This window comes from Marmota monax, unplaced genomic scaffold (assembly GCF_021218885.2).
Source record: "Marmota monax isolate L192 unplaced genomic scaffold, Marmota_monax_Labrador192_F-V1.1 WCK01_AAM20220418_F8-fsc00118, whole genome shotgun sequence".
NCBI classification, from domain to species: domain Eukaryota; kingdom Metazoa; phylum Chordata; class Mammalia; order Rodentia; family Sciuridae; genus Marmota; species Marmota monax.
In genome coordinates this window covers 733,902-761,536 of record NW_026695231.1, presented here as the reverse complement: position 1 = coordinate 761,536, position 27,635 = coordinate 733,902, and the positions used below count along the sequence as shown (strand labels likewise).

The 27,635-nt window shown below is 35.1% G+C and overlaps 1 protein-coding gene across 6 annotated transcripts in view; it reads right to left on the bottom strand.

Annotated features, from left to right (window-relative positions):
* Positions 1-27,635, bottom strand: part of Rps6kc1 (ribosomal protein S6 kinase C1) — a 218,478-nt gene that overhangs the window by 86,347 nt on the left and 104,496 nt on the right. For 5 of the 6 annotated variants that reach the window (XM_046438431.1, XM_046438432.1, XM_046438434.2 and 2 more), the window contains 2 exons: positions 14,383-14,498; positions 6,062-6,154 (listed from right to left, as the gene is read on the bottom strand). In XM_046438431.1, the coding sequence (XP_046294387.1) occupies positions 6,062-6,154; positions 14,383-14,498 (209 nt within the window). The remainder of the gene's footprint in view (positions 1-6,061; positions 6,155-14,382; positions 14,499-27,635) is intronic. The other variant, XM_046438433.1, reaches the window with a different exon arrangement.

Sequence of the window (27,635 nt, the reverse complement as noted above, 5' to 3'; positions counted from 1 at the left end):
AAAAAAAGAGTTCTTTCAGCATTTAAAAAATGTTGCACAGCAGAGCACAATGGTGCACATCCTATAATCCCAGCAGCTCAGGAGGCTGAGGCAGGAGGACCACAAATTCAAAGCCAGCATCAGCAAAAGCGAGACACTAAGCAGCTCAGTGAGACTCTGTGTCTAAATAAAAAATACAAAATTAGGCTGGGGATGTGGCTCAGTGGTCAAGTATCCCCAAATCTCCAGTACAAAAAAAAAAAAAAAAAAAAAATTATTGTGCCATTTACAGCTCTCCATAGTAGTTAATGAAAAATTCACTGTCATTTTTACTTATTCCCTACAACTCAGGTGTTTTTTCTCTCAAAATTTTTTTTTTTTTGGTCATTTATTTTTAAAAGTATGGCTATGGGGCTGGGTTGTGGCTCAGTGGCAGAGCGCTTGCCTAGCAAATGTGAGGCACTGGGTTCGATTCTCAGCACCTCATATAAAATAACAAATAATAAAGGTCCATCAACAACTAAAAAAAAAATATTTAAAAAGGGGGAGTTGTGGCTCAGCGGTACAGTGCTTGCCTAGCACATGTGAGGCCCTGGGTTTGATCCTCAGTACCATATAAAAATAAAATAAATGTATTGTCTCCATCTACAACTAAAAAATAAATATTAAAAAAAAGTATGGCTATGATGGGCCTTGCCATGAATTTCTTTGGGGTTCACTCAACTTCCTAAATCTGTAGTATTGTTCCCCAAACACTTTTCAGTCCCTCCACTCTTTGTCTTCTTTATTTGTAAGCCCAATGGCACAATTATGAGCTCTTTTGATTTAGTCTCACATGTTTCTCTATTGATTTTTCACCCAGTCTATTTTCTCTCTACTCACATTGGACAACTTTTTACTATTCTATCTTTAACATCACTGACACTTTTCCTCTGTCCTATTCATTCTGCTATTGAGCCCACTGAGATATTTTTATTTTTCTTTCTTACTGTATTTTTCAGTTCTAAAATTTACATTTGGCTTTTCTTATATCTTCTATTTCTTTTCTGAGACTTTCTATTTTTTCATTTGTTTTTTGTATATTTGTAATCATTCAGTGAAGCACTTTTATGTTGATATATAACATAATAATTCTAAAATCTGTCATTTCAATGTTTGTATCTGTTGATTACCTTTCTCATTCATGTTAAGACAGTCCTAGTTCTTGTATGACAAGGGACTTTTAACGGAAACCTGGACATTTTGGCATTATGTTATTAGATTCAAGATCTTATTTAAGCCAGGAGTGGTAGCACACCCTGAGCAACTTAACAAGACTCTGTCTTCAGTGCTGATGAAAGAAAGGGATAAAAAACTCATTACTCTAGGCAGGAATGGAAGTTCAGGTTCCCCATTCAGCCTTCACAGATATGGGAAAGAGGAAAGTGAGACTCCTGGTTACTGCTGGGTAAGGACAGGGGTTCAGGCCTTTACTGATAAAACCTTGTCTGGAAAGGATAGAGTTGTCTTGTTACTGCTCCTCATATGGCCTCCAATGAAACTAAGTGCAAGTGGCTTCACTGCCACTGGGCAACGGTGAGAGTCCTGAATCTCCACTAGGCTCCCTCTAACACTGCCAAAGCAAAGGGGTTGGGGCAACTTGTTATATCCTGGCAGAGAGTGAAGTCTAGCAGTTCCACTTGGCCTTTGTTAGAAGTGGAAATACAGCCACAGTTTTTATGTGGTACTGGTCTAGAATAGAGCAGTTATTGTTTATTGTTTCAGTAAAAGATTTCTGTCTTGCTAAGCTTTGGCTAGAAAGAACAGACTTTTGTTAGGGTGTTTTGTTTTGTTATGTTTTGTCTGCACCTGTTGGCTTTTCCAAGTTGACCATTTCTCCAATATCCTATCTGGAATGTATGAAGAAAAAATTAAAAAAAAAAAAAAAAAGGAAACTCCTCACCATGTAGTTTGGGTTACTAGCCAATCTTCCTTCCTCTCTCCACTTTTCAGTTTTCTTATGGTTGTTTTTCTATACCATATCCAAAGCTTGTAGCTGTACTTAGCAGGGTGAATATAGAAAAGAAAGTCCAACATATGTGATTATGATTAAAGATAATAGGTAATATTTTAGCCACAATGTTTAGATGAAATACAAATAGGAACCCTTTAGGGTTAATCCAGTTCAACCCCATGTTCCTTCAATAAGCAACTATCCAAATATTGATGCATCTGAGTTCCCAGTGAGGGCATATATTATCAAAGAAGGTATTATTTAGGAACCTTTAAAAAAGGAAGTATCAATATTTCAACATCTATTCAGTTTGAACAATCTCCACAAATTTTCTCAGTCATATTTTATGATTTCTCAATCATATTTTCCAGTGGCACATCAATCTAAAAATTCTGCCTAACAGATGAAGTTGAAAAGCCATCCTGATTACAAAATGCCAAGGCACTTCACCTAATAAATACTGATGGGTTTACCAAGTGACATCTCTTTTTAAAATGATTTGCAAAACATCCTGTTTAAATTGTTTTCACAGAGTAGCAATGAATTTGGACAATCCAATCATAAATTCTTCATGGTCTTCCATGTGAACACTATACACACACTCATATTCTGGCAACCCCTAAAACAGAAGCATTAACAAGCCATAAGGGGACAAATCTTGGTACTACTACCCTGATGTTCAAGTCAAGAGTTTCCCTTAGCCTTTTTTTTTTTTTTTTTTTAAAGCGTCTTTTAACTTACAAGAAGTTGCAACAATAGGACAAAGAGTCCCATTTACCCTCTGCCCAGCTTTTCCCAATGGGGACATCTTCTCTATCTATAATACAATATAAAAACCAGGAGAGTGACATTGATACATTACTGTTAACTGGACTATGGGCTCCTTTATCCTTTTTATAGATAGGTTATACAATAACGAACTTTGTCAGAAACACTCTCAGCTTTTGAGCATCATACTACTAGTCAAATTACCAAACCAGACTTTTAACTCAAGTGCAAATTATCTATATTTACACAATTCTTATACAATACAAACATACACACGTCCCATATATTAATCTCTTTCCTCACGTTTGCATGCATGTGGTCACATGCTCACTCCCTCCCCCACCCTGTTTCTCACATACCCTACAAATGACTACATCTAAACATGCCAAAACTTACACGAAAATAAAAGTAATCCCTCTTCTTCATCCTACCAAAGTCTTTCTATTTTCCCTGGGTATTGTTACAATGAAGAGCATCTATAAATGAATCTAAGGGCTAAAAGAAATCTTTAAAAGTTATTTAGGGTAAAAATCCATCCAATGCTTAAATATCCTCTACAACATCCCCACCAGATTCTTCAGCCCTTACTTGAATCTAACAATAGGAACCCCATAAAACCTAAAGGAATCCAGTCTGCCTTCAGTCAAGATACTAATTCTTAAAAGGTATTTCTAATCATGAGCCAAATTTGTTTTTCTGGTGCTTGTAACTCCTTGACTCTCGTCTCGTGGAGGATTTTAACAAGCAAACTTCTCCCCTGTTGGCCTGAGACACTCCTCGCTTGCACCTGTTGCTCCCACATAATTAATATTCCCTTTCACCCTCTCAAAGCTTAAACAAAGCATGACGGAGTTCCCCTATCCAGGAAAGCCTTCAAATTTTTAAATATCATACATGTTTTTATCTGGTTAAATCTCCTCCTGTTTTTCAGCTGTTGTTCCTGTGATATGATTTTGAAGGCTTTCACTAGCCCAATCATTCTTACAACTGAATGCACAGGAGCTTATTTACATTCCAAGACCCACAATGCTTAACTTCCTCGTCACTAACTATGTTAATGAGGTGTTTTATGATCCTAATTACGGAACAGAAAACCACGGACTTCTCTTTGAATACTAAACCAACATACAGCTATGGAACTCTGTCCCCCTGGGTAAGACACCTACTGAGCAGTCAGCTTATAGACTGGTACTAGGTAGCACTCTCACATTATACCAGTAGGTGTCACTCTACATATATTTTAAATTGTTTCAATTTTGATGCACTCGTTCAACAAATATTTATGGAGTGACTATTATGTGCCACGTATGATTCCAGATACTGAGGATATAGAGGAGAACAAGAAAACACAATCTTTTTCTAATGGAACTTATGGTCTAGATATTAATGAATAAGTCTGCTTATTTACTTTCTTGATGAAAGTCTGTAAAATCCTATTCCTAATACAGTTTAATGGAGAACTGCATTTTCCTAAGTCAAAATAACTCATAAAAAGCAAGTACTATATGAAACAGAATGAGAGAAATTATGCTCTGTGGAAGCTAGATTTATGTATCCTGTGCACTTTCTAGCCTTCTAAATTTATTCAGCACTTCTCTTATAAACTTCAAGCTTCTAAAACCACAATCTAAGGTATTCCTCAGTATAATAGGGAGAAATTTACCTTGAATAATAACTCAATTTTTAAAAAATCTATCTACTCATATTTTTACAAGTAAACACTGTGTTGTAAATTTTAAGATTATTTGCAAAGACACAAATTTCTTTATCTCCCCTTAGAAAACGTCACCTGTCAAACACCAAAAACAATGCCCAGGTGAACAAGGTAAAGACAGTAACAAATTATGCTACTGCATAGAACTTAGGAATTCCTCCACTGTCGAGTCCTTGGGCAAACCTGTGAGACTCACAGCTATTAGCAGAACTTCAGGAGGACTTGAAGCTTACAGCAAAGCAATGAAAGGTCACTGTGTCAAAAGGAACAAATCCAATTGAGGGGGCAGCCACTGCACAGCAAGAAAGTAGACTTGTCTGCACATACATCCAAGAACCTAGCAACTAGTCAATTACTATTTTTTCCATCTACTCTCAAACAGAACATCCTCCAAACTAAAAAGGCTAGAGAAAACATGGTTAAAGGAATATTTCAGACTCTTAAACAAAAAGAAAGGAAAGGAGAAGTCCTACTACTTGGAATTCTCTAAGTTCAAACTTCAGGCATATAAACTTCTTTGAGAAAAATGATCCTTATAAGAATAAAACACTCAGTTTTATTAAATATCTGACTTAATGTTTCCTTTGGAATTATACAAACTATTAATTATTATCTAAATTGCTTAAGATATATTATATGTATATTGTTCAACTTTAACATGGCATCACATGTACACTTTAGAACACAGAAGTACTTGAACATTAAGTTACAAATGAACACAAAGATACTTCAGAAAAGATGCTCAGCAGTGAAAAAGATATAGATTAATTTATACCTTAATGTTAAATAAGGCATTTTTTTTTTACTTTGATGGTCAAATATATTTTAAAGACTGCTTATTGTCTATAGTCTTTAAATTATACTTATAAACTATTTGACAGACCCATTATTAATATTTCACATATCTGAGTTGTCACAAAACTTGCATGTGTTAGTTCAGTATTTTTATTCTAAATATAAAAATGTGTGTGAATGTGTAGCTGCACATGTGGGTGTGTATAAGGGATTTAGTATACTGGGAAAGCAGTTTTGGTACTCAACAGAATATAGAGGTTAGGATCTTAGCATTCCCCTAAATTAGCTATGTAACCTCTGGGCAAGTTACTTATTATGTCCTAATGTCAATTTCCACCAAAACACAAATAATAGGATTTTAAGAAGGATTAAGTACATCATCTTATGTAAAAATGCATATGGTCTGACATATAGTAGGTGCTCAATAAATGATGGTTATTCAGGAATGTCACTTTTCTTTTTGTCCATTTGAAAGAGTATACTGATTCATGTTGAAAAACTACTGACTTGCAAGTTTAACTAACACAAAGTACATCTTCCTGCTATAATAGTTTGAGAAAATAAAAACCCTTACTCAAGTGAATGCAACAAATATGCACTTCTCCTATTTGCTCAAATATATTTTGCATGACCTTACATGAATTGCTTAGATTAAAGCTTTTTCTCTTCTGCTTTTGTTATTTTAAAGTGCAGATGCATTTGAGTCATTTTCTCCTTTTGTTTCATATCCTTAAGATCCAAAGCTTCAAAGACAGAATGTCAGCATGCAGTCGATTTATGACTGAACTCTTGAAGAGACACTGAAGAATTACCTTGTCAATCACCCCAAGGACTCTGAAGGCCTTCAGCTCCTCGGCAGGGCTCCTTAGGTTCCAAGGGGGCCTTGAACTTAGTGATCCTGGAGGCTAATGGAAGATATCAAAGATTATACATCAATCAGGGAGGTACTTGAAGGAAGACTGCCTGCTGAAGCAAATGCCAGGCCAAAGGAAACTAAATTTATCATAAATCAGAAGGGAAAGATAAAAGGAGGAAGTTTCTGTTTGTCTGTAATGTAAAATAAAAAAATAAAAAATAAAGAAAATCAAAAAGAAAAAGGAAGAAAAAAAGTTGCAAGTAAATAAGTCATAACACTGAAAACAAAATTTTAAAAAGAAAATTAATGAGCTGATATAGTTTCTAGAGCATTAACTCATTTTAAGACTGCATAGTTTAAAAAAAAAGACTATATAGTTATCATAAACCTTTTTAACAACTGGAGAACTGGGTTAACAATCAATTGCAACCTTATATTTACCCCAGGTTAATCCAGGTTGATCAACAATAATTTAGCAGAGTAGAACTAAAAAACAACAAAAGGAGGAATACAACCATTCTTTCCCAGCATGAAAATATAGTCCTTTAATAGTACTTGATAAATATACATCATGTGTTTTAACAGGAACTGGCAGATTCAAGTTCAACCAGAAAAATTACCAACAATGAGGAAACATTAAGAATATCTATCATATAAGCAATAATTATTAGATCTGAGGTTAAAAGATGATTGACAGGAGAAAGAAAAATTTCTTAAATATTTTAGTATCTGTGATGTGGAAAAAAAAAGATCAGTTAATACAGAAAGGGGATACTTTTTTGTTAGCTACAAAAAAAGATCAGTTAATACAGAAAGGGGATACTTCAGTACAGCACATAATAACCCTAACCCTAACTTTCACCTATTACTTTCACTTTTCTCTTTGAGTAAAATAAGCCATTCAGGTTAGAAAAACTCTAAGCAAACCTCCGTTTAGAGTTTACAACCACAAAGTACTGCTTGCTATATTCATCCTTACATTAAAATGGTGATGCTGCAAAGGATGACAGGAGACACTTAAGAGTGAGTGTCCTTAGAGTGGACCTTATTATTACCAAAAATCTATTAGAACACAGAGGAGACATTTTGACCCCTGAGTGAGCAGAAGACAAAATCCCCTGATTCATGAGCATCATGATTAGTGAATTGCTGATACCATCTTGAATACTTCAAGCTGCTGTCTACATAACTACAGAGAGCTCCCTGTGAACAGGAAATGTCATCTGCATCTTCATTTTCACAGTGCCTAACACGTTGCTAGTTCTTGATTAGTTGAAATGAGTAAGGAACAGCACAAATGAGAAGGAGGAAAAGAGGAAAGAAGCTAGGGAAGAAGGCAGCCTGGATAAACTGTCATTTACAACTGGGAAAACTACCACCTGTGACATTTTCTGAAAGCAGCAATTCTAGTTGCTTTCAATGTGTTTGTTTTTATTTTGTTGTTTGGCTTAGCAATTACATGCTAATTTCAGGGTATCTGACATGGTAACGTTTGGGGAAAAGAATAGAGACTTCTTATTTTTTAAATACACTTGAGAAAGCTGATGATAGAGGCAACTGGAGTGGATAATAATAATCTTTAAACTGATTTAATTTAGACTTCTTATGTTTCAAAAATATTTGATATCTCACTTCATAAGGTATTGAGCTAAATGTCATTTAAAAACAAAACTCTCTAAAAGCTAAAAATCTAAGGGGAATTTTTTAAGAACATAAAAATGTTGATCAAGATAAAATGTTGTATATGTATACAGACATATAGCAAAAATTGTCTCTTCTAATTTAACTTATATTGTATTATTTCATCTTTATCCTTCCTCACACCCTGAATATGGTACTTTCAGGAAGTTAGTATCGTAATCCCCACTTTATAGATTAAAAAAGGGAATGGTATAATGTTTGTTCATGGTCAGAAAGAGATAGTGGAAGATCCTAGAAACTCAAACCTTTACTCTATTGCTTACAGTCTTTCTACTACACAAAAATACAACTTCCTCTGCTACATTAACAAGAAAGAGTAAGTACTGCTTATAATTCTGGCAAAATGAATAAAAGGGAAAAGTTATGGGGAAAAAAAGAATTCTTTAAAAGATAGTCCATCCATTTATTGTCTGAAAATATAGCCAAATGCCTTCATGGCCAGACTCAGCAATTAGCAAGACCCTCAGCAAGTTAGCAAGAGACCCTGTCTGCAAATAAAAAATAAAAGAACTGGGGATGTAACTGAGTGATAAAATACCCTGAGTTCAATCCCCAGTACCAAAAAGAAAAAAAAAATACCTATCTTCTATGTATACTTTCTTATTCACTGATATTATTGGATTTTCCAGTTTCCATAGAAGTACTTGGTTTCCTTTCAGCAATATCAATAGCAAAGAAAGCAGACTACAAAAATCTCAACTATATCTTTCAACAAATAATTACTCTACACCCACTATGTGCAACATAACTACAAAGGATATAAATCACCAAAAAACATGAATGGCCCCTAACTCAAGAAGTTCATAATTTATTTAACAAGACAAAAACATTAAAAGTAAGTAAAACATTCTCCTAAAACACAGGACCACAAAGATAAGTCATTAGTTAGTAGATAATAACCTGTGTTCTCAGAAAGAAGTCAGACTAAAGATGATTTTAAGTGCTGTGTGGAAATTAAGTTAGGAAACAAACAGTATATATAAAATTGAAAGGCCACTGGCCTGTTAGGGGTTTTGGGGGGGCGGGGGGGAATTTGTTCAAACTAGAGAACAGAAAAAAATAAAATTCCATACTTAGGGTCAGTTTTTACAAGTCTTGATTGCCAAGAAGAGTCTAGACCATATTCTCCAGAGTCTAAATAAGTCTTTGTATGAGAAACAACCCAATGAAAACAGTGATTTAGGAGGTTACTTTTGCAAAGATGAGAATATAACAGAAAAAGACCAAAGGCAAAGAAGTGATCATTAAATCTCTCTTTCTACTTTAAACCTCTATAAAAGTTACATCAGAGAAATGAACAGAGAACACCATGAAATAAAATCATCAATAAAAAAATCTCATATTTCTTATATATAACATTTAAATTGGGTAAAATCCCACAGATCTATGCCTTTCTTCAGATGGCAAAAGGAAACATAAATCCACAGAATTTTAAGAACAGAAAGAGACTTTAGAGATCAAGTTAAACATTCTGTTTCTTTTTTTTTCCCCCAGATGAGAAAACTGAGAAGTAGCAAAGTAAAACCATCTAAAATGATAAAACTAGGCAATAGATAAGAGGGGATTAAAAGATCATCATTAGGGATAACTTCAGCTCCTTTTTTAAAAAGGAGACAGTGAAATTCTAGGCAACGTGGCTGATTTCCTTGATGACAAAGGTAAAAATTTTCACTTATATTTACTAGCCACTATAGCAGATGATGTCTAAAGAAGAAAGCTTGGCTGCATCCATCTACACCAGGACTAAAGATGGACACAAAAAGGAGAGAGACAAGAAGGGACAATGATCCAACAACCTTCAAAACCAGAGATGCTGATACACCACTCAACTGGCCAAGCCCGAGGCCAGGATCCAGTCAATCCAGGCTCTGTCTCACAACTCTTCTCACTACAGTGCTCTTTACAGCTACTACCTGTGGACTGCAGTCCCCACACTAATTAAACCTACTTAGTATTCCAGTTGTACATTCTCTAAACTTTTTCACTTGTCATTCCTTACTGTCAGCAAGCACTGCTCTACTCCTACCTCTTCCTTGGTGCAATACCTTCCCAAACTTTAATGTGTAAAGGACTGAATTCAAATGAAGATTCTGATTCAGTAGGTCTGGGGTGGGAACTTGAGATTCTGCATTTCCCAGAAGTTTCCCAGTGATGTTGATGCTTCTGGTTCACCAACCCCATTTGAAATAGGGCTAAGTACTCCTCCTTAAATAATCAGAGGGAATAACCATTATTGTGGGAGAGGAGTACAAAAATAAGTAAGAGCAAAAGGAAAGCACTATCAAAAAAAAAAAAAAAAAAAAAGTATCAGGAACCAAATTCTAAGCCCTGGGAACTAAATACACCAGAATTCCTGAACTTGGCTTCTTCCATAGATTTTGGACTCTGCAAAGACTTTCTTGGGCAACCTACTAAACCTAATATCCAACCTCCCAAGCCTGACTTGGACCACATTCCATGCCTGACCCTTAACTGCAGAGCTCTATTACTGATTTACATCCCAACTGCCATCTCTGCTTAGCCAGTGTCTCACTGAGGATGAAACAATAACTGAAATGGAAAAATACCTTTGAGACATTATTATAGCAGCTGTGCTCAAAATCTACAAAATATTAAGAAAGTTATGTGGCTGAGGTTGTGGCTCAGCAGTAGAACACTGGCCTAGCACAAACAAGGCCCTGAGTTCCATCCTTAGAACCACATTAAATAAGTAAATAAATAAACAAACAAACGAATGCATAAAGGTATGTGTCCAGCTGCAACTAAAAATTAATAAATAAATATAAAAAAGGAAAGTCATATATCCTATGTATTAATGTTCATTCACACTTTGTAGCTGCAAGATAAAAATGTATGTGCACTTAAGAAGCTACACAATCTTTATGTCCTAAATTTAGATCATTTACTGTCTTTTTCCAAACTTCATTGATCTTGAGTGTAGAATTCCTACAACTAAAAATAGCAAAAATTCTATTTTGAACCTTTTCAAAGGAAATCCCCTTTCAATATTAATTCTTAACTCATTCAAAGTCATTTACAATTTTTAAAAAAGAAAGGGAAAAAAAATTTTGTCTCCTTCAGTTAGGATTTCACCTTAACTTCAAACAAAGCTCATTTCCTTTTTATCTGAAACCTACTCCTTAAATTTTCTTGAAGTCTATCAGTAACAAAGTAATGAAGCAAAGAAAAAGGTAAAACAGTGCTTCTATTTCCTTTCTGTCCTTTGAGAAGGATATTAGCACAGAATTTTAGAACTTTAATATTTACCACACAAGTGTCTCTGAAGTTCAAAAAAGCAAAAGCTTAAGCCATCACAGAAAACTTGGGCAGAGGGGGGCCATTATTTAGACTACACCAAAGGGAAAAATGGTAATTAACAAAAATTATAAATGCCAAAATGGATTCTTTTATTTTCCTAATTCACTAGGCTAGAAAGAAATGTTTGCCTATTGATTCAACAGAGAAATTATATCAACAGATAAATTATGAGCAGGTTAAATCATTTACATCAATCCTCTCATTGTATTGGCTGAAATTCAAATCCAAAGATGGTTAATGAAGAAGAAATCAGGAACCAGGGTTGTGGCTCAGTGGTAGAGTGCCTGCCTTGCATGTGTGAGGCCCTGGGTTAGATCCTCAGCACCACATAAAAAACAAAATAAAGGTATTGTGTCCATCTACAACTAAAAAAGAAAAGTAAAAGAAGAAGAAATCATGAATTCACCAAGCTAATCATGAACCTCTGGAATTCATGTAACTTAAATCACAGATAAGAAAATAATCAAGCATGTTTTTGACCAATAGGGCCAGGCTTAACAGAATAATATACAAAAGAGAGAATAAAAGCAAAAGCTTACCATAAAAGAAAAAATACCACACTTACTCTCCAGTAGCATCCTTGCCTAAGAAATTAAAAAAAAAAAAAAACCTACACACAAGATCACATTGAGTAGGTGCTCCCTTTTATCTTTTCTGAAACAATTTCCCATGATTCTACATGACTCTTGCCATCTAACTTTTGTTTTAACTAGACATATTTATGTCTTCAATTATGCTATAAGGTTTGCAAGAGCAAACACTATGTATAGTTCCAAAGTATATCTAGATTGATGTGCACAGAAAGTCTAAAAGATGCTTAATGAATTAATATACAACCTCATATAATCAGCTATCCTATATTAGATCTCCTTAACTTTATTTTCCTTAGAAGTTATGCTTACAGAAAAACTCTTTTTCATTTATTTATTTTTTTAAGTGGTCAATGGACCTTTATTTTATTTATTTATATGTAGTGCTGAAAATTGAACTCAGGGCCTCACACATGCATTCTACAACTAAGCCACAATCCCTGCCCCCTTACGGGAAATTCTGACTAATATACTTGATGGTCCTGTTCTCTAAGTCAAACTGTAAGAAGACTTTATATATTTATTTGCCCAGGAAATTATGGCTCCATAGAAGTGACAGTGGGAAACAAGGATGCATAGGCAAAGATATTGAATGAATAAGTATATGTAGAAAATTCACAGTTAATGTTAAGGGAGTTTATACAATGTTTAAGAATATTATATACAAGATGGGGTTAGTATATAACAAATAAGTTTATAGACTCATGTTATTTAATGTTTTTATCAATGCCCTACAAAATAAAGTCAAGAATGTATATATCAGGACTGCAAACAAGGAGGGCCACCAACCCCATGGAAAAAAGGGAATTAAATTCAATTAATGTTTCAATGAATATTTAATTTAAAAAATAAAATTCAATAGTGAAAAGTTAAAGGATATAAACTTAATAATATCATTAAGACTACAATAATAAAGAATAGGAAAAAATTAACAAGTAGAACATAGAAGAGTCACAATAGTTCAAAAGCTGAAAATGAATCAGCAAAATAGATAACAATATTTAATATGCAATTATTATGTTAGGGTAACAAATATATTACTTTAGCTTGGATGTAATCTTTTTGTTTTATAATGAATAGTCAAACACCATTAAAAATTCTCAATATAATATCTTACACTAATAAGTACAATTTTAGCAACTGTACTTTTTCCATCTATAGTGATAATGGCACTTTAAAAAAAAATCTTACAGGAAATAAAAATGGCTCAAAAAATCAGCAACAAAAAACAACAATGGTCCAATGAATCAAGGTTAAATATTGGGCTATTCTTAAACTAAAAAAAATAGACATTTTTCTATCCCCAGCACCACCAAAGAAAAATGTTTTTGAGACATTTTATAATTTTTAAAAACTATATAAAACTAAAGTGTGTGGAAAACAGTATACAAAAGCAGTGTATGAAGCAGATATTAAGAATGGGGCTAAAATTTATTAAGCTAATCTGGATTATATCTGGTCTTTATGCTAGGTAGGCACAAAGCTTATCTAAATTGTAGGTGGATGGGTTAGGGAGGTACATCCATGTACAGAAGTATTTTTTTTTAAACTTCATTTAATCCTAATAACAACCCAGCAAGGAATAATTACTACCCTCATTATTCAGATACAGAAACTGATGCCATCTTGCATTGACTCAAGTGGTAGAACTGTATATGAACAAGGTTACCTGCCCCTTGGATCGATTAAAATATTATAATAAACTAAACACTTTTCCCTTCTCCAGAATTTTCTTTCTTTCTTCTTTTTTTTTTTAAGGTGATATTAGGAATTGAACCCAGAGGTGCTCTACCACTGAACAACATTCCCAGCCCTTTCTTACTTTTTTTTTTTTTTTTTGAGACAGGCTGTCACTAAGTTACACAGACTGAATCAAATTTATGATGCTTCTGCCTCAGTCTCCCTAGCTGCTACGATTATAGATGTTCACTACAGCATCCCACCAGAAAATATAATCCTTAATTTGCATTAGAAAAATTTAGTTTGATATAAAGAAAAAGCATACAGAAAAGTTTCTTCCAGAAATTGTTGAAGTCCAAGTAGATAAGAGATAAAAATCAATAATAAACCACATTTCTAATGTTTTAAGCATTTATCTGCCTTACAGACAAGCCTACTAGTAGTCCCAAATAATCTAAATATTGCTTCTAGAATGACTACATCTGTGAACTATAGCAGATTCTCATAGGACTTGTGAATAAAGTGACAGTTTTACCATGAATCAATAAAACTGTACAGGAACTGTACAAAAATCATAATTTAACTTTAAGAAGTTTAAATATAGTATGAATTGCTGTCATTTTACAGCTGGGGAAATTTAGGGTACCATTAAGGACTAATGAAGGGCGGAGAAAACAAGTCCTGTTTGGTTCTACTTTTGCTATAATGCTTTTTCTTTCAACATTAACTTAAGAAAATTATTAATAAAATTCCAGAAACCAAAGTTCTCAAATATTCTAATTAAAAATAAAGCTGAGGGGCTAGGGTTGTGGTTCAATGGTAGAGCACTTACCTAGCACATACATATGAGACATTGGGTTCGATCCTCAGCACCACAAATAATAAATAAGATTGACAACTAAAAAATATTTTTTAAAAAATGAAGCTGAAAGAAAAGACATCAAAAAATAATGGTTAAAGAAAATGCAAAATAAAACATGAGATATACCTGAGATGCATCATCCAGCTGCGGCTTTCCATAAAGGCTGGAGATACTTTCTGCCCTCATGAGATACTCCGCTGTTCTTCTCTTCACAGCTTCTCGGCGAGTAGGGCTTGACTCTCCTAAGGGAGACAACAAAAGTCTGGTCTTGTGAAAAATAAACTTTTTTCATCCCAATATGAAAATTAACTTCTTTCCACCCAAGACATTTTACATTTCATCCAAGCCTGTTTACATTTCTAACCGTGAAGAAGAGATACTCAAAATTCAAAAACACATGAAAGTCATTCATTTCAATAAGATCTAAGTATTACCCTCATGAGTTTCATGTATGCAAAATTTGACACCCTCCTATTTAAGTATGAATTGAGAACTTAATGTATTTTAGAAGTCAAACATATATATAAAAAAAAAAAAACGTAGCCAAGACTAGCCCTAATCCAAATCCAGACAATATATAGCTCAACTCAAAAATAAGACCAAAAGAAATAGATATTTAATAAGAGTGTGACATAGAATTGCTATGCCATGAGCTACATAAAAGTACCACCAAACTGGAAAATAAAATCACTGAGAGCATTTCTAAATTCTAACTAATCGATTTGTAAGCTTCATGGTTTTTTTCAACCAGTAAAAAATTTTTGTGCATCTTTGTAACTGAAAACAGGAATGTGATTGAAATTCCTATAACATAAAATTATGTGAAACTGAGTACATCACTGACCCTATTTGGGTCTCAGCTTCCCTAAATAAAGGGTATTCAAAATAACCTCCAAAGAACTCTCAAGACTTCAAAAGAAGTGGTTAAAACTTTGAAGTACTGGCCTCTCTCCAGAATGGGATGATTTTACCCATTTCATATGATTGACTAAGATATAGCATTTCATTTGAAGAAGGGATTCTGCTGTAGTTTGGACCTTAACTCTCCCCGAAAAGGTCCCTGTTTTGTTAAACATGGTCACTAGCATGGTGCTACTAGGAAGAAGTGGTGGGATCTATAAGAGGTAGAGTTTAGTCAGGGGTCTACAACTCATTGAAGGTGTGCTCCCATGGTGAGTGCAGGACCCTTCATTTGTTGCTCTTTCCTCTCTTTTGCTTCCTGGCCATGAGATGAGCAGTTCTGCACTGCCACATTCTCCCACCTCGATAAGTTGCCTCACCACAGGCCCAAACAATGAGGCCATTCAATCAAAGCTAAAACCTTCAAAACTGAGACAAATATTTTCTCTTTTCAAGTTGATTGTTATGATGATATAAAATTTACTAACATGGATCCCATGGCTGAAAGTCAAAAAGTTTGAAAACCAGTGTATCATATGATCTTTAAGGGTTCCTTTCATAAATATTATTTTGTAGTATTCTAAGTGATTCATGACTCATTTTGATCAAAGCACTTAACATATGGTACTATTATCATAATTCATTCTATGCATCTTCTTAATGAAGTTAACCAAAAAGAAAGTATCCTGTAGAGGAAAATGCCTTACATTACATTCTAGAAACTCTGATGAGTTATCTAAATTCTGGTTCTGCTTCTCATGGGTCATATGGCAAGTCATCTCAATCTCTGATCCCCTTCCTCATGCCCTAAAATGGAAGTATATACTTCTAATGATCATGGAAAGTGAAAGAGAAAACATATATACATGGAATTACAACCGAGCCATTCATATAGGAAGCACTAATTGTAAAGTTTTTAAATGCTGGTTTTTTCCTCAAAACTAAATCCTACAAAATGGTATTTCCTGAATTTCTAAATTGAAGATAAATGGATTATAGTAAAGCAAATATTTTTTCCTTAGAAGACCACCAGTGGAAAACCTCTATTTATTTCTGCCTGGAACGGCATCTTCTGCTTTTCTAGGAAATGCCCCTTTCTCTCTTCAGACTTTCCTAGTCTTTCCCTATCTCCAAGTGGTTTGAAGGAAAACTGTTCTATGTCAGATCTCAGTTCCTCTAGCTACAAAGCTCTGTCTACTTAGGTCGGGGTGGGCTTCCCTGTGCCAAGCTGCATAGAGCCTTACTCAACAGGCCACAGCTGGAGAAGAAAAAAATGGCCCAATACAAACTGGACCTTCTCTGTTTTTGAAGCTATAGGGAAGAGGACTGGGAAGCACCAGCAGCCACAATTCCTGCCAAAGCAAAAGATCTGAAAGGAAGAACCTGATACAGAGGAAAGATGATATGGAAAACCAAAAAGCAAAAAGAAACCCTAGTGTAACCAGGGTCCCTGATTCCAGGTGAATCTATATTCCTGTCTTTCTTTGCATAAAGTAGTCCAAATGGGGGTGCTGGCACATGCTAACCAAAGAATTCTCATGGAATACAGACCTCAAAGAAAAACTGTAATGAAGTTGAGATTGCAATTTTGCTAAATAACTTTCCTTTTATATCTTTTACATTATCATTCTACCTCTTCTCTCCTTCATGAGTAATTCATAAATACAACTGGTCTTCCAGAGAGAGGGATCTCTATTTCTTTTTTAAATGTGGAACAATCTATATTTGTTAACTCTCCAACTCCTCAAACAGCAATTAAAATGTCAGTATGCTTCTGTCCTTAAAATGTCCTTACTTCCTACGCCCAAGGTTTCCCACTCAAGTTGAAAACATGGGTACAAACCATGGACATCAACCTAAATAAATGTGACACACTTTGAAGATACAACGTCCCACATGAATAACAGCTATTCATTATTTCTACACGCTGCTAGTCCTTTTTTATGGCTTATTGTTTTGGACTCTGTTATTGCCAGTATCCTTAGCTCTTCACATTTCAGGTTACACATTTTAAGCCCTAATAAACCCTAATTTGAAATTTGGGGCTCCCCTTAGGGTCAATTGCAATAGAAACTGTGACACTTTCGTTTTTTTAATTCAGTGTGTCCACAGCCTCAAAATTTGGCTCTATTCAAATTAATAAACTCATCTCACAAAATAACTTGAAATTTAAAAATGACAAGAAACAGAATATGGTTTTAATCATATTTTGTAATCAAATGCTGTTTTTTAAACTTCTGACTCTTCTGCCACTTTCTAGATAGTATCCATGGTAACAAAGAAACAAAAACCAGAAGCCAGCAGCTGAAATGGACTCCTGCTGATGATGGTGAGCCCACTTCCATGGAAACTTATGGCCAAGTAATGGAAATACTGGAAGGTTTTTTCAATGCAGCCTTTTATATAGATACTATGATTTCTTCCTTACCAGCCCTTACAAAGAGGTCACATCTACTGCTGATAAATAGTGGCAGCCAAGAAAGAAAATCACCTCTTGCAGATATCTGCTGCTGAAGACTCAAAGAGGTTTTCTGAGTAGATTTCCAGAATAACTCTTACTGATAAAATTATTGATAAATGTGATTTTAAACAGATTTTAATTGATTAAAAATGTTTAATTCACTCTAACTTCCTTGGTTTTCTGTAGTTTGCTCTTTCCTTTCAAACACACATGGGCTTACATGTGTGCACATTGACAATTCTTAATGACTATTATTCAAGGAAAATGCATCTAAATTCAACCTTCAATCCCATATTAGGTCATGTAGCTATTATTTCTTCAATAACATAGCCACACAGAATACTTTTCAAAGGGAATACATGATTTATATTCTACCTAAAGACAAATTAATACCTTCGATGAGTTTCTCTACATTTCTGCTAATCATTCACATAGAGCACAAATTTCCACTGGGTTTTGGCATTCAAAAGAAAAAAAAAATTGCTTCCATTATTCAGTAACTGTGGTGGTTAATCTTGGTTGTCAACTTGGCTGAATTGAGAGACCACCTAGAAAATTGGCAAAGCATCTTCTGGGTGTATCTGTAATGGTGTTTTCCAGAGATGATTAGCATATGGGTCAGCAAACTGGGGCTGTGTTTAGCGGGGAGACCTGCCCTACATGTGGGTAGCACCACCCAATAGGCTGGGGGCCCAGATGGAACAAAGAGCACAAGTGGTGATGGGATTTGCTGGTGCATGCAAACTCAATTCTTCTTAAACATTTGTAATTTTTGCTTCTGCCATCATCTGCAGACATCAGACTGCAGATTGTTCAGCCTTTTAAGACATACTAGATCCAGTGACTCTCCAGGGAGCTTCCAGGACTTCAGTCTTGCACTGAGGCTGCATCATTGGTCCCCTTATTCTGACACTTCCAGTTTCTTGAACTGAGCAGCTACCGGTTTTCCCAGCTCTCCAGTCTGCAGATAGCCATTTGGGATTATCTAGCCTAAGGCAGTATAAGCCAACAATTAAATTGCCTCTTGTGTATAAGTTCTGTTCCTCTAGAGAACCCTGGCTAACTCAATAATAATCTCTCTATCAAAAAAATTTGGTGTACCATAAAAGTTTTCTTATGTGCACTTATGTGATAAACCTACAGGGAAGATGAATATAGGATGACTACAGAATGTGATCTGTGAAACAAAAGAGTATAACTGAGTAAATAGGAGAAGAAATTCCAAAGTTGTTACCAAAATATCTAGAAACACTGGACAACCTATTTTGCATTTCTCTGGACACCAACTCTGACTTCATTCACTAAAAGTTGTTTTATAACAGATATGGAAATTCTGATTTTTCCAAGAACACATCACTATTTGGTACCCCTTCATTGTATCATATCCTATTTACAAGAAATAAATTTTCTCTCTTTTATAATTAAGAAGATTAAACTCAAGTATGTGAAATTTTTTTTTCAATTACACAGTTAAAGTAAGAAGAGCCCGAACCTAAATCAGCTCTTTTAGGATACTTGGCATCAAACTAAGTTACCTTTCAATATAAATAAAGTAACTGAATTTGAATGTGATTATTCTACCGTTTGAGTAGAACAAAAAAACTACAAAGCACAAGTATAGGTAAGTATGGCAACAAAGATGGAGAGAAAATAAATATAAGAATTTGAGAAAGGTACCCATTGAACAATACACAGACTAGAATTAGAGAGGCGAGATACCTAAGATGATAAACATAGACATAGGAAAATCAGAGCTATAAAAGATATACATAACTCTATGTAAAAGGAATATGGAAAAACACGATCTAAAACTGGCGTGATTGGACTAAAAAGAGAATATACATTTTGATGTAATTCTACAAAAAATCATCTTGGCAGTGTCAGTGAGGTAAAGATAGGTCTTTTGAGGGGAGGGTGGGGGACTGACCTCTCACATACCTTTGTTACCCAAATATTATATTTGGAAAACAAAGGTCTTTTCTTGTTTACCCACAAAAGAAAAAAGAGGCATTTTCATTATGAAACTAATAAAAACTGATTTTACAAAAGTAAAAATTGTTTTAATTCTGCTCTTCTGCCCTTAGTCACTACTACATGTATTTTGCTATGAATATAGCAAACAATTTCACTATTTATTCAACAAAAGAAAAGGAATACTGAAAGAACTTGCTTATTTAGACTTCTTGAAAGACAGTTGTCTATATCTGTATTTCATGGGAAATTTTAAGGGAATTTTAAGGGTATTTTCACTAGAATTTTTACAACATGCACAGAAATTAATCTGCACATAAGACTGTGCTGATCACATCTTATATTCTTATTTCTATTCCTATTCCATAGATACTTTCCAATAGGCCTTATGCTGCTGGACTTGGTTCAAACATGCCTGGTTTCATTGAGATTTATCCCATTAGAAAGAACATCCAAATCAACCTGATTTGCTGGAATGAGTTTTTGTTTGTGGGTTTTGTTTTGTTTTTTTTTTAAACAACTTTAGTCACATACAAGAATACTCCTGTTTCAGATGGCCTTGGATAAACACAGTTTTTTTTTTTTCCTTAAGTGCTGATTTATTATATTTAATGGTGCTTTGTTCTTTCCAGGTATAGCCTACCATTTCTGCTTTATGCTAAGTGTTTTAACTACAAAAGGAAACCTTGGGAAAAACAATAATTTATGGTTCTACATGTCTACTCCAACACTGAAGCCATCAGCTTTTCCGTGTATGACATGAACCGGTCAGTTAGGGAATCTGCTTTCTGCAGTTAGTGAGTCCCCTATTAATGTTTTAACAAAACCAATTGTTATGTGACCACTAGAAGTTCAAAAAGTCACCAGAAGAGAGTAAAAGCAAAAGTCACAATCATATTCATGCTCAAGCATTGACTGAATTGATTGCTTTCGATGTTACTTAGTGGTTTTTCTATTATCAGTAATACTGAATGAAAACTAGCATCAGATTATACACAGTGTTAAATGCCTACAGAAACAGCCTTCTTTTAGATTCAATATTTTCTTTCTACTCCATAACTTTTCTTTGTTTTGCAATTTTAAGAGTACCCAAAAGACTATGACTGATGCCTTTCAAAATTATAATGCTAAGCCAGTCTCCTCATGATAATAAATCTAGTCCAAAGAATAACAATAATCCCCCACATTTCCCTTATGTTTTAAAACCAAATGGCATCTAAAAGATAAAAAGATTTAAAATAGCTAATGAAGAAACTGAAGGAAAAAGGAATAAAGAAACAAGACTAAGGAAGAATGGACTAAAAAAAGGTAAAGAAATATAGAGAAGTAAAACTCTACATAAATCAAAAAATTTTTACTTGCCATATTAGTAAATATGAATGTTTCCCAATCCCCAAAAGGCCTTTGTTCACTCTTTCACAGGTCATACAGGACATCGTAACATAAGTGGCAAATCTATGAAAGAACCCAGAGTCCAAAAACTGTTTTCTGGATGTCATGATATTGATTTATATTTTTTCTTTGAGATAATGTAAACTAATCAACAGATTACAAGTTTATTATTTGTAATCCTGTAAGTTTCACAGGTTCCAGAATGACACCACAAATCATCATGCTACTCAGAATTGTGAGCAATTTAAAACTTATGAATTATGAATTTCAAGAATTTTTCATTTAATATTTTCAAACCAGAATTGACCACAGAAACCTGGAACCACATAAAGTGAAACCAAGGTAAAGGAGGATTAACCAGCTTCCTGCCTACAGATGCATTACTGCTTTCTATAACTTAGTGCCTTTCTCTAACAAACAACAGTTACACAAAATACATATCAGGGAAGGTCTGTATAATTACTGTCTTCATCATCTATGTTACTGAAATGTATATAAAATTACATGTTAACATAAATTTATGAAAAATTGTGTAACAGTAAAAAGGGAAATAAAACAGATATCTAAGTAATTACAAGCCACTATGTAAACAGAATAAAGCCAACAAAGTTAGGCTGTTATTGTTTGACAGTTACAATTTTAAAAGATGTTTCTGAACAATTTATAAAGAAGTATAGTATTTCTGTACAAAGACCTGGTCAGTTTTCAAATGATACCCACTTTTTTTTAATGTTGTCTTTTGGAAGTTTATTTATTTAACAATAACATGAAATAAAATAGGCTGATGCAAATTTTGTTAATAAATATAATAAGTACTTTATTCTTTGGCTAAGTAAAGGTTATTGGGTGAGTCAAATTCTGGTGAGTTTGTGGAGACAATATCACACATGTGTCAAGATCAATGTTTTAAAATAGTAAACATGCTACTATGAAAAATAGTTATAAATATAGAAGTTTAGATTTCAAGTCAGCCCTTTGAAACATTTTTGTGGGAAAGAAAAGGGAAAGCAGTGATACTCCTGCAAGCCTCTTTTATATGGTTATAACAACTATGTGAATTTAAAGGGGCAATATCAACTCATTTCAATTACTACCTAAGCGATAGAACTTTGTGTACGGCATCTGTAGACATAAGAGCTAGTAATAAGAATGTGTAAGAAAATGTTTTATACTTTCCAGATAGTTGTCCCTGCAATAATGCATCATGGTTGAGCCTTACTAATCCAAAAACTGAAATCTAAAATGCTCTGTAGCATGCTATAGGGACACTGCTACAACAATGTTCATAGCAGCACAATTCACAATAGCTAGACTGTGGAACCAACCTAGATGCCCTTCAATAGATGAATGGATAAAAAAAAATGTGGCATTTATACACAATGGAGTATTACTCTGCACTAAAAAATGAAAAAATCATGGAATTTGCAGGGAAATGGATGGCACTAGAGCAGATTATGCTAAGTGAAGCTAGCCAATCCCTAAAAATTAAATGCCAAATGTCTTCTTTGATATAAGGAGAGCAACTAAGAACAGAATAGAGAGGAAGAGCATGAGAAGAAGATCACCACTAAACAGAGATGCGAGGCGGGAGGGAAAGAGAGAGAGAAGGGAAATTGCATGGTAAAGGAAGGAGACCCTCATTGTTATACAAAATTACATATAAGAGGATGTGAGGGGAAAGGGGAAAAAAAACGAGAGAGAAATGAATTACAGTAGATGGGGTAGGAAGAGAAGATGGGAGGGGAGGGGAGGGGAGAGAAGGGGAGGGGAGGGAAGGGGAGGGGAGGAGGGATAGTAGAGGATAGGAAAGGCAGCAGAATACAACATACACTAGTATGGCAGTAGGTAAAAAAGTGGATGTGTAACCGATGTGAATCTGCAATATGTATATAGGGTAAAAATGGGAGTTCATAATCCACTTGAATCAAATGTATGAAATATGATATGTCAAGAACTTTGTAATGTTTTGAACAACTAATTAAAAAAAAAGAAAAAAATAAGTATTATGTGAATAAAAAATATACTATTAACTTTAAAAAAAATAAAATGCTCTGTAATGTTTTGAGCACTGCCACAGGACCAAAAGCAGGCAGTTCCACATCTGGCCTCATGTGACAGGTTATAGTTAAAATAAAGTGCACTAATACACACACACACACACACACACACATAAATTACCTCTGGGTGTGTATAAAACAAATCAATTTTGTGTTTAGATTTGGGTCCTATCCCAAAGATATTTCATTATGTATATGCAAACATTCCAAAATCTAGAAAAATCCAAAATTCAAAACACTTTAGGTCTTAAGCATTTTAGATTCTTCTGGGACTTTAAAATTCTTCTACATTTGCTATAGGTAGTTCAAACTGCATAAGTAGTTGTATGTTAACTATAACGGTTATCTTAGGCCTTTCACTGTGTTTTCCGTATTCTCTAGTTCTTATTGAAACCTGAGCTTCTCTACTTCTGCTGGTAGGTGGGGTCTACATAAGCCTGAGGCCTCTGTAGTGGAGAAACACCTTATAGTGTTAGCAACCAACCAAGGCAGGGGATGTCTGCCATCCTCAGCCCTGAGGGCAACAGGGGTAAAGTTGGAGGGTGTTATGTTGCAGCTCTTTTGTTTTTTAACATTTTTTCAAATTTATTTTTTATTCTAATTTGTTATATATGACAGCACAATGCATTACAATTAATATTACACATATAGAGCACAATTTTTCATCTTTGTTCCCCAAAAAACAAGTACCAAATGTTTGATATAAAGAGGTTGATTCATAGAGAGATTAGGAGGGGGAGCATGGGAGGATTAGACAAACTCTAGACAGGGCAGAGGGGTGGGAGGGGAAGATGGGGGCATGGGAGTAGCAAAGATGGTGGAATGAGACGGACATTGTTACCTTAGGGTAAGTACATGTATGATACATGTACTAAGTACATGTATGATACCCACTTTTGAGACCAGTAATTTAACACAGTAAGCTACTGAGAAAAAGCAAATTTACACTGTCACTACTTCAAAAGAGAAAACAGATAAGCTGAAACTTCTGTGCAATTTATACACAACAAATTCTATTATAAAGATATAACCACCTGCAACCTTAATTATTATAAAGATACAACAAGCTATGGTTATACATTATTGTATAACTCAAGAAATTACAAAATAATATTTAACTTTTTCTCAAACTGCCTAATAACCACCTAGTAATTAAAAAAAAAAAAAAAAGCAGGGGCTGGGATTGTGGCTCAGTGGTAGAGTGCTCGCCTAGCATGCACGGGGCCCTGTGTTCGATCCTCGGCACCACATAAAAATAAATAAATGGAATAAAGGTATTGTGTCCAACTACAACTAAAAAAATAAATATTAAAAAAAAGCAGTTCTACATTTAGGAGTTTCGGAGGTTTTTGTTGTTATTGTTGTTTTGTTTTCTTCAATTTAGTTTACTTTACTCACAGATATCTACATTTGTCCTGATCAGAAACAAAGATTTTTCAGTAATCACAGGGATCAAACCAGCCCTCTCAATTTAATGTTTTTAAACTGTGTTGCTAAAGATATAAAAATGTGCTGATACTGATGACAGAGATTGTCCAATAAAAACCCTTTGAGAATCCTCATCTATCTCTCGGCTTTTGCTGCAGAACAGCTGTGGCTCACACAGATTCACATGAATGAAAATATTTAGATGAGAAACCACCCACTTAGTTTATTTTCCATATGACTTTCCTGTAATTATTTTGTAAACTGTTCACACAACAATACATAAAAACATCTGCAAAAACAGGTAATTAATGTGTCAAGCCAAACTAATGCATTTTTTATGGTGTCCATGCTTCGTCAACTGTAATTATAACTCTTTTTTAAGCAAATGATGATGTGTTTGTTGCAATGTGCAAGTGGTTATTTTAGATGCTCTGTTTACTGTTCATACAATCTGAATATAAAACTCCACAGCTACTTTACCCCACATCAATGCTTTACCTAGCTTTTTGCTGAAGCAGGAAAGTGGTTCTCTTTTCCAAGCTATAATTTCCAGTAAACATTTTTGTCATTAAAAGATGCAACTCTCAATGTAAAAGTTGACACCAAAATAACCAACAATTCAAGAAACATATGCCAGCAAACTACTCATCCAGACTTTACTCCTTCATGTGTAACTATAAGAAATACAGCACTTTATCCGAATAGGCTATAGAACCCTCAACCCCCTAAGAACAAAGAGAAGTTTAAACATTCATTGTGGTTTTAATCATACTATATCCATTGCACCTGGTTCCCAAAATACATGTATTCGGGAAAGAACCAAATGAAGAACCAAATCTTTCCCAAAATATACTGTTTTGTATTCAGCTTATCCTGCCTGAGTTCTAACTACATGAGAAATCACTGTCATTACCACTACTACTATTACACATTAACTGTGTGCCAGTAATCATCCCCTGATGGCCCAAAGTATGTGATCTCTAAAGTTCTCTGTTTCCAGAGCTAACAAAATCTAAGATTAAAGAAGAAGCACAATGCTATACTATTTTGCTAGAGTTCCTTTTCTTTTTTTTTTTTAAGGGGTAGGGGGTGCTATTTCCTAAAATATCAGTAACTAATTATAGTACAGAAATACCCAGGCAATTAAAAGACTCTCAATAAACAATATTTTCTGTTTGCTTGCTTTCCTAGGGGAATTTTTAAAGATAGTGGAGAATTAAATATTACAAATCCAAGCTTATTCAACTTTTTTTAGACAAATTTTTTCTAAATTGGGCTGTTCCATCCTTAATTAGAATATATTAAAATTAATGTAACTTGCTTTCCCTAAGTATTAGCTACTGTGATATGCTTCAGATATCTATCCCCAACCTGTTCCCACAAAGATCAGAAAAGTATTTAACAAATCAAATGACAGTTTCCCAGTTACCAAGCCTGGGCTTTAGATCAGATTCTTTCTTAGGAGAATGTAATGATGAAGTCTGATCAAAATATAACAGAGCTCTAGCTCCAAGGATACTAGAATGGGAAACACATGACCAAGATAAACAGAGAAAATACTTAGAAAGGGCTCATTATAAAAGACAGAAATCAAACTCAGCATCAGATTATCAAGATGCTTCAATACTGAGTTCCATTACTTTTACAGCTATAAATATAAATGCAATAATGCATATAATTAATGATAATCCAAATAGCTGAATTCTACACATTGTCAAATCTTGAGGATACATTCATGTCTGTGTAGAATACTGATATACCAGACCAGAGACATTTATTCAAAAATATTTATAGAGTATTTCCTATGTACTAGGCACTATGCTAGAAGACACAGTGATGAATAACCTTGCCTTCAAGAACACTATAGGTAAGTGAGATTATATTCCTTCAATAAATGATGGCATAAATAATCATTTCATTGTGAATATGATAAGAACTTGAAGACAACAGTGTGCAATGACAACAAAGGTCAGGAAATCTATTCTGGTCTGAGCAGAAGTAAGGGAAAGCTTCCCTGAGAAAACTGGAATTGAGGTGTGAGGAGCAATAAGGAGTTAATCCACTGAAGAAGCACAGTAAAGCACTCCAAACAGCATTGTGCATAGGAAATTTCTAATAAGGAAAAAAACAACTATGGTGCCTTCCAGGAGGTAAAAGGTCACTGTGATCTAAGAAGAGTAAGTGAAGACAAGTGATTCAGGATGAGCCTAGGGAGGGAGGCAGAAGCCAAATCATATTCAAAACTTGCAGGCCACAATAACTATGAATTTTATACTAAAAGAAATGGGTATTTGAGTGCCCTTGGGCCTGCAGCTCTGTCGGCCCACCTATGCCTGGAGCTGGCTACTCACTCACCCTGTTATCTTCAGGAGTAGGAGGAAGAGGCTTCTTTGAAGCTGAAACAAGAAAAACAGAAAAAGAAGGAAGATGGCGGCGAGGGGAGTGCATTGCCCCGGTGTGCTGCTTCACTGTGTGGGAGTATGACAAGTCAGGACGGCTAAAGGATATCTTGTTAGGAATTTCCAGCAATAGTGGGGTGCTCCGGAACCTGGAGGAAGGATTTCCATCGCACAAGGATCGGATACGGGGACTCAAATGCGAGAGGTTTGTCGCACGGAGGGTAACACTGCTTATTCAGCAAATCGCCCCGCGGCTAGAGTCTGCAGCGCGCGCTGGGAAACAAGGAGATAGCAACGCAGGGATACAGAGCTACAGTTTCTGCCAGCCGCGCAAGCACCGTACTCAGGGCTGAATTCTGGGTTAGAGACGGGGGAAGGAAGCGGTCCATCTCGGTTCTCCACACCGGTCAGACCACAGAGGAGGCCAGAAGCCACCATGTTGGAAAGCTGACGTCACCATCTCTGTTTTCGACTGACCGCAGCTCATTCAGCCATAGAACAGGTAATTTCAGGCTGCCATTCGCCTGCGGCTTGCAGACAGATTGCTAGGGTTCAGCGCCTGGGTGCTTCTTAGAACCTGATCTTATCGGAGCGAACACCGAGCGCGGGGCGGCCGAGTTCCGGCTCCCGGAACCGTCCAGGAACCGCCCTGGCCCAGGGCTGCAGAGCCTGCGGAGGCTGCTTCTTGGACCCTGCTCCTATCGGAGCATACACCAAGCACTAAACGGCCGAATTCCGGCTCCCGGAACTGAGCCCGCGGGGACTGCTTCT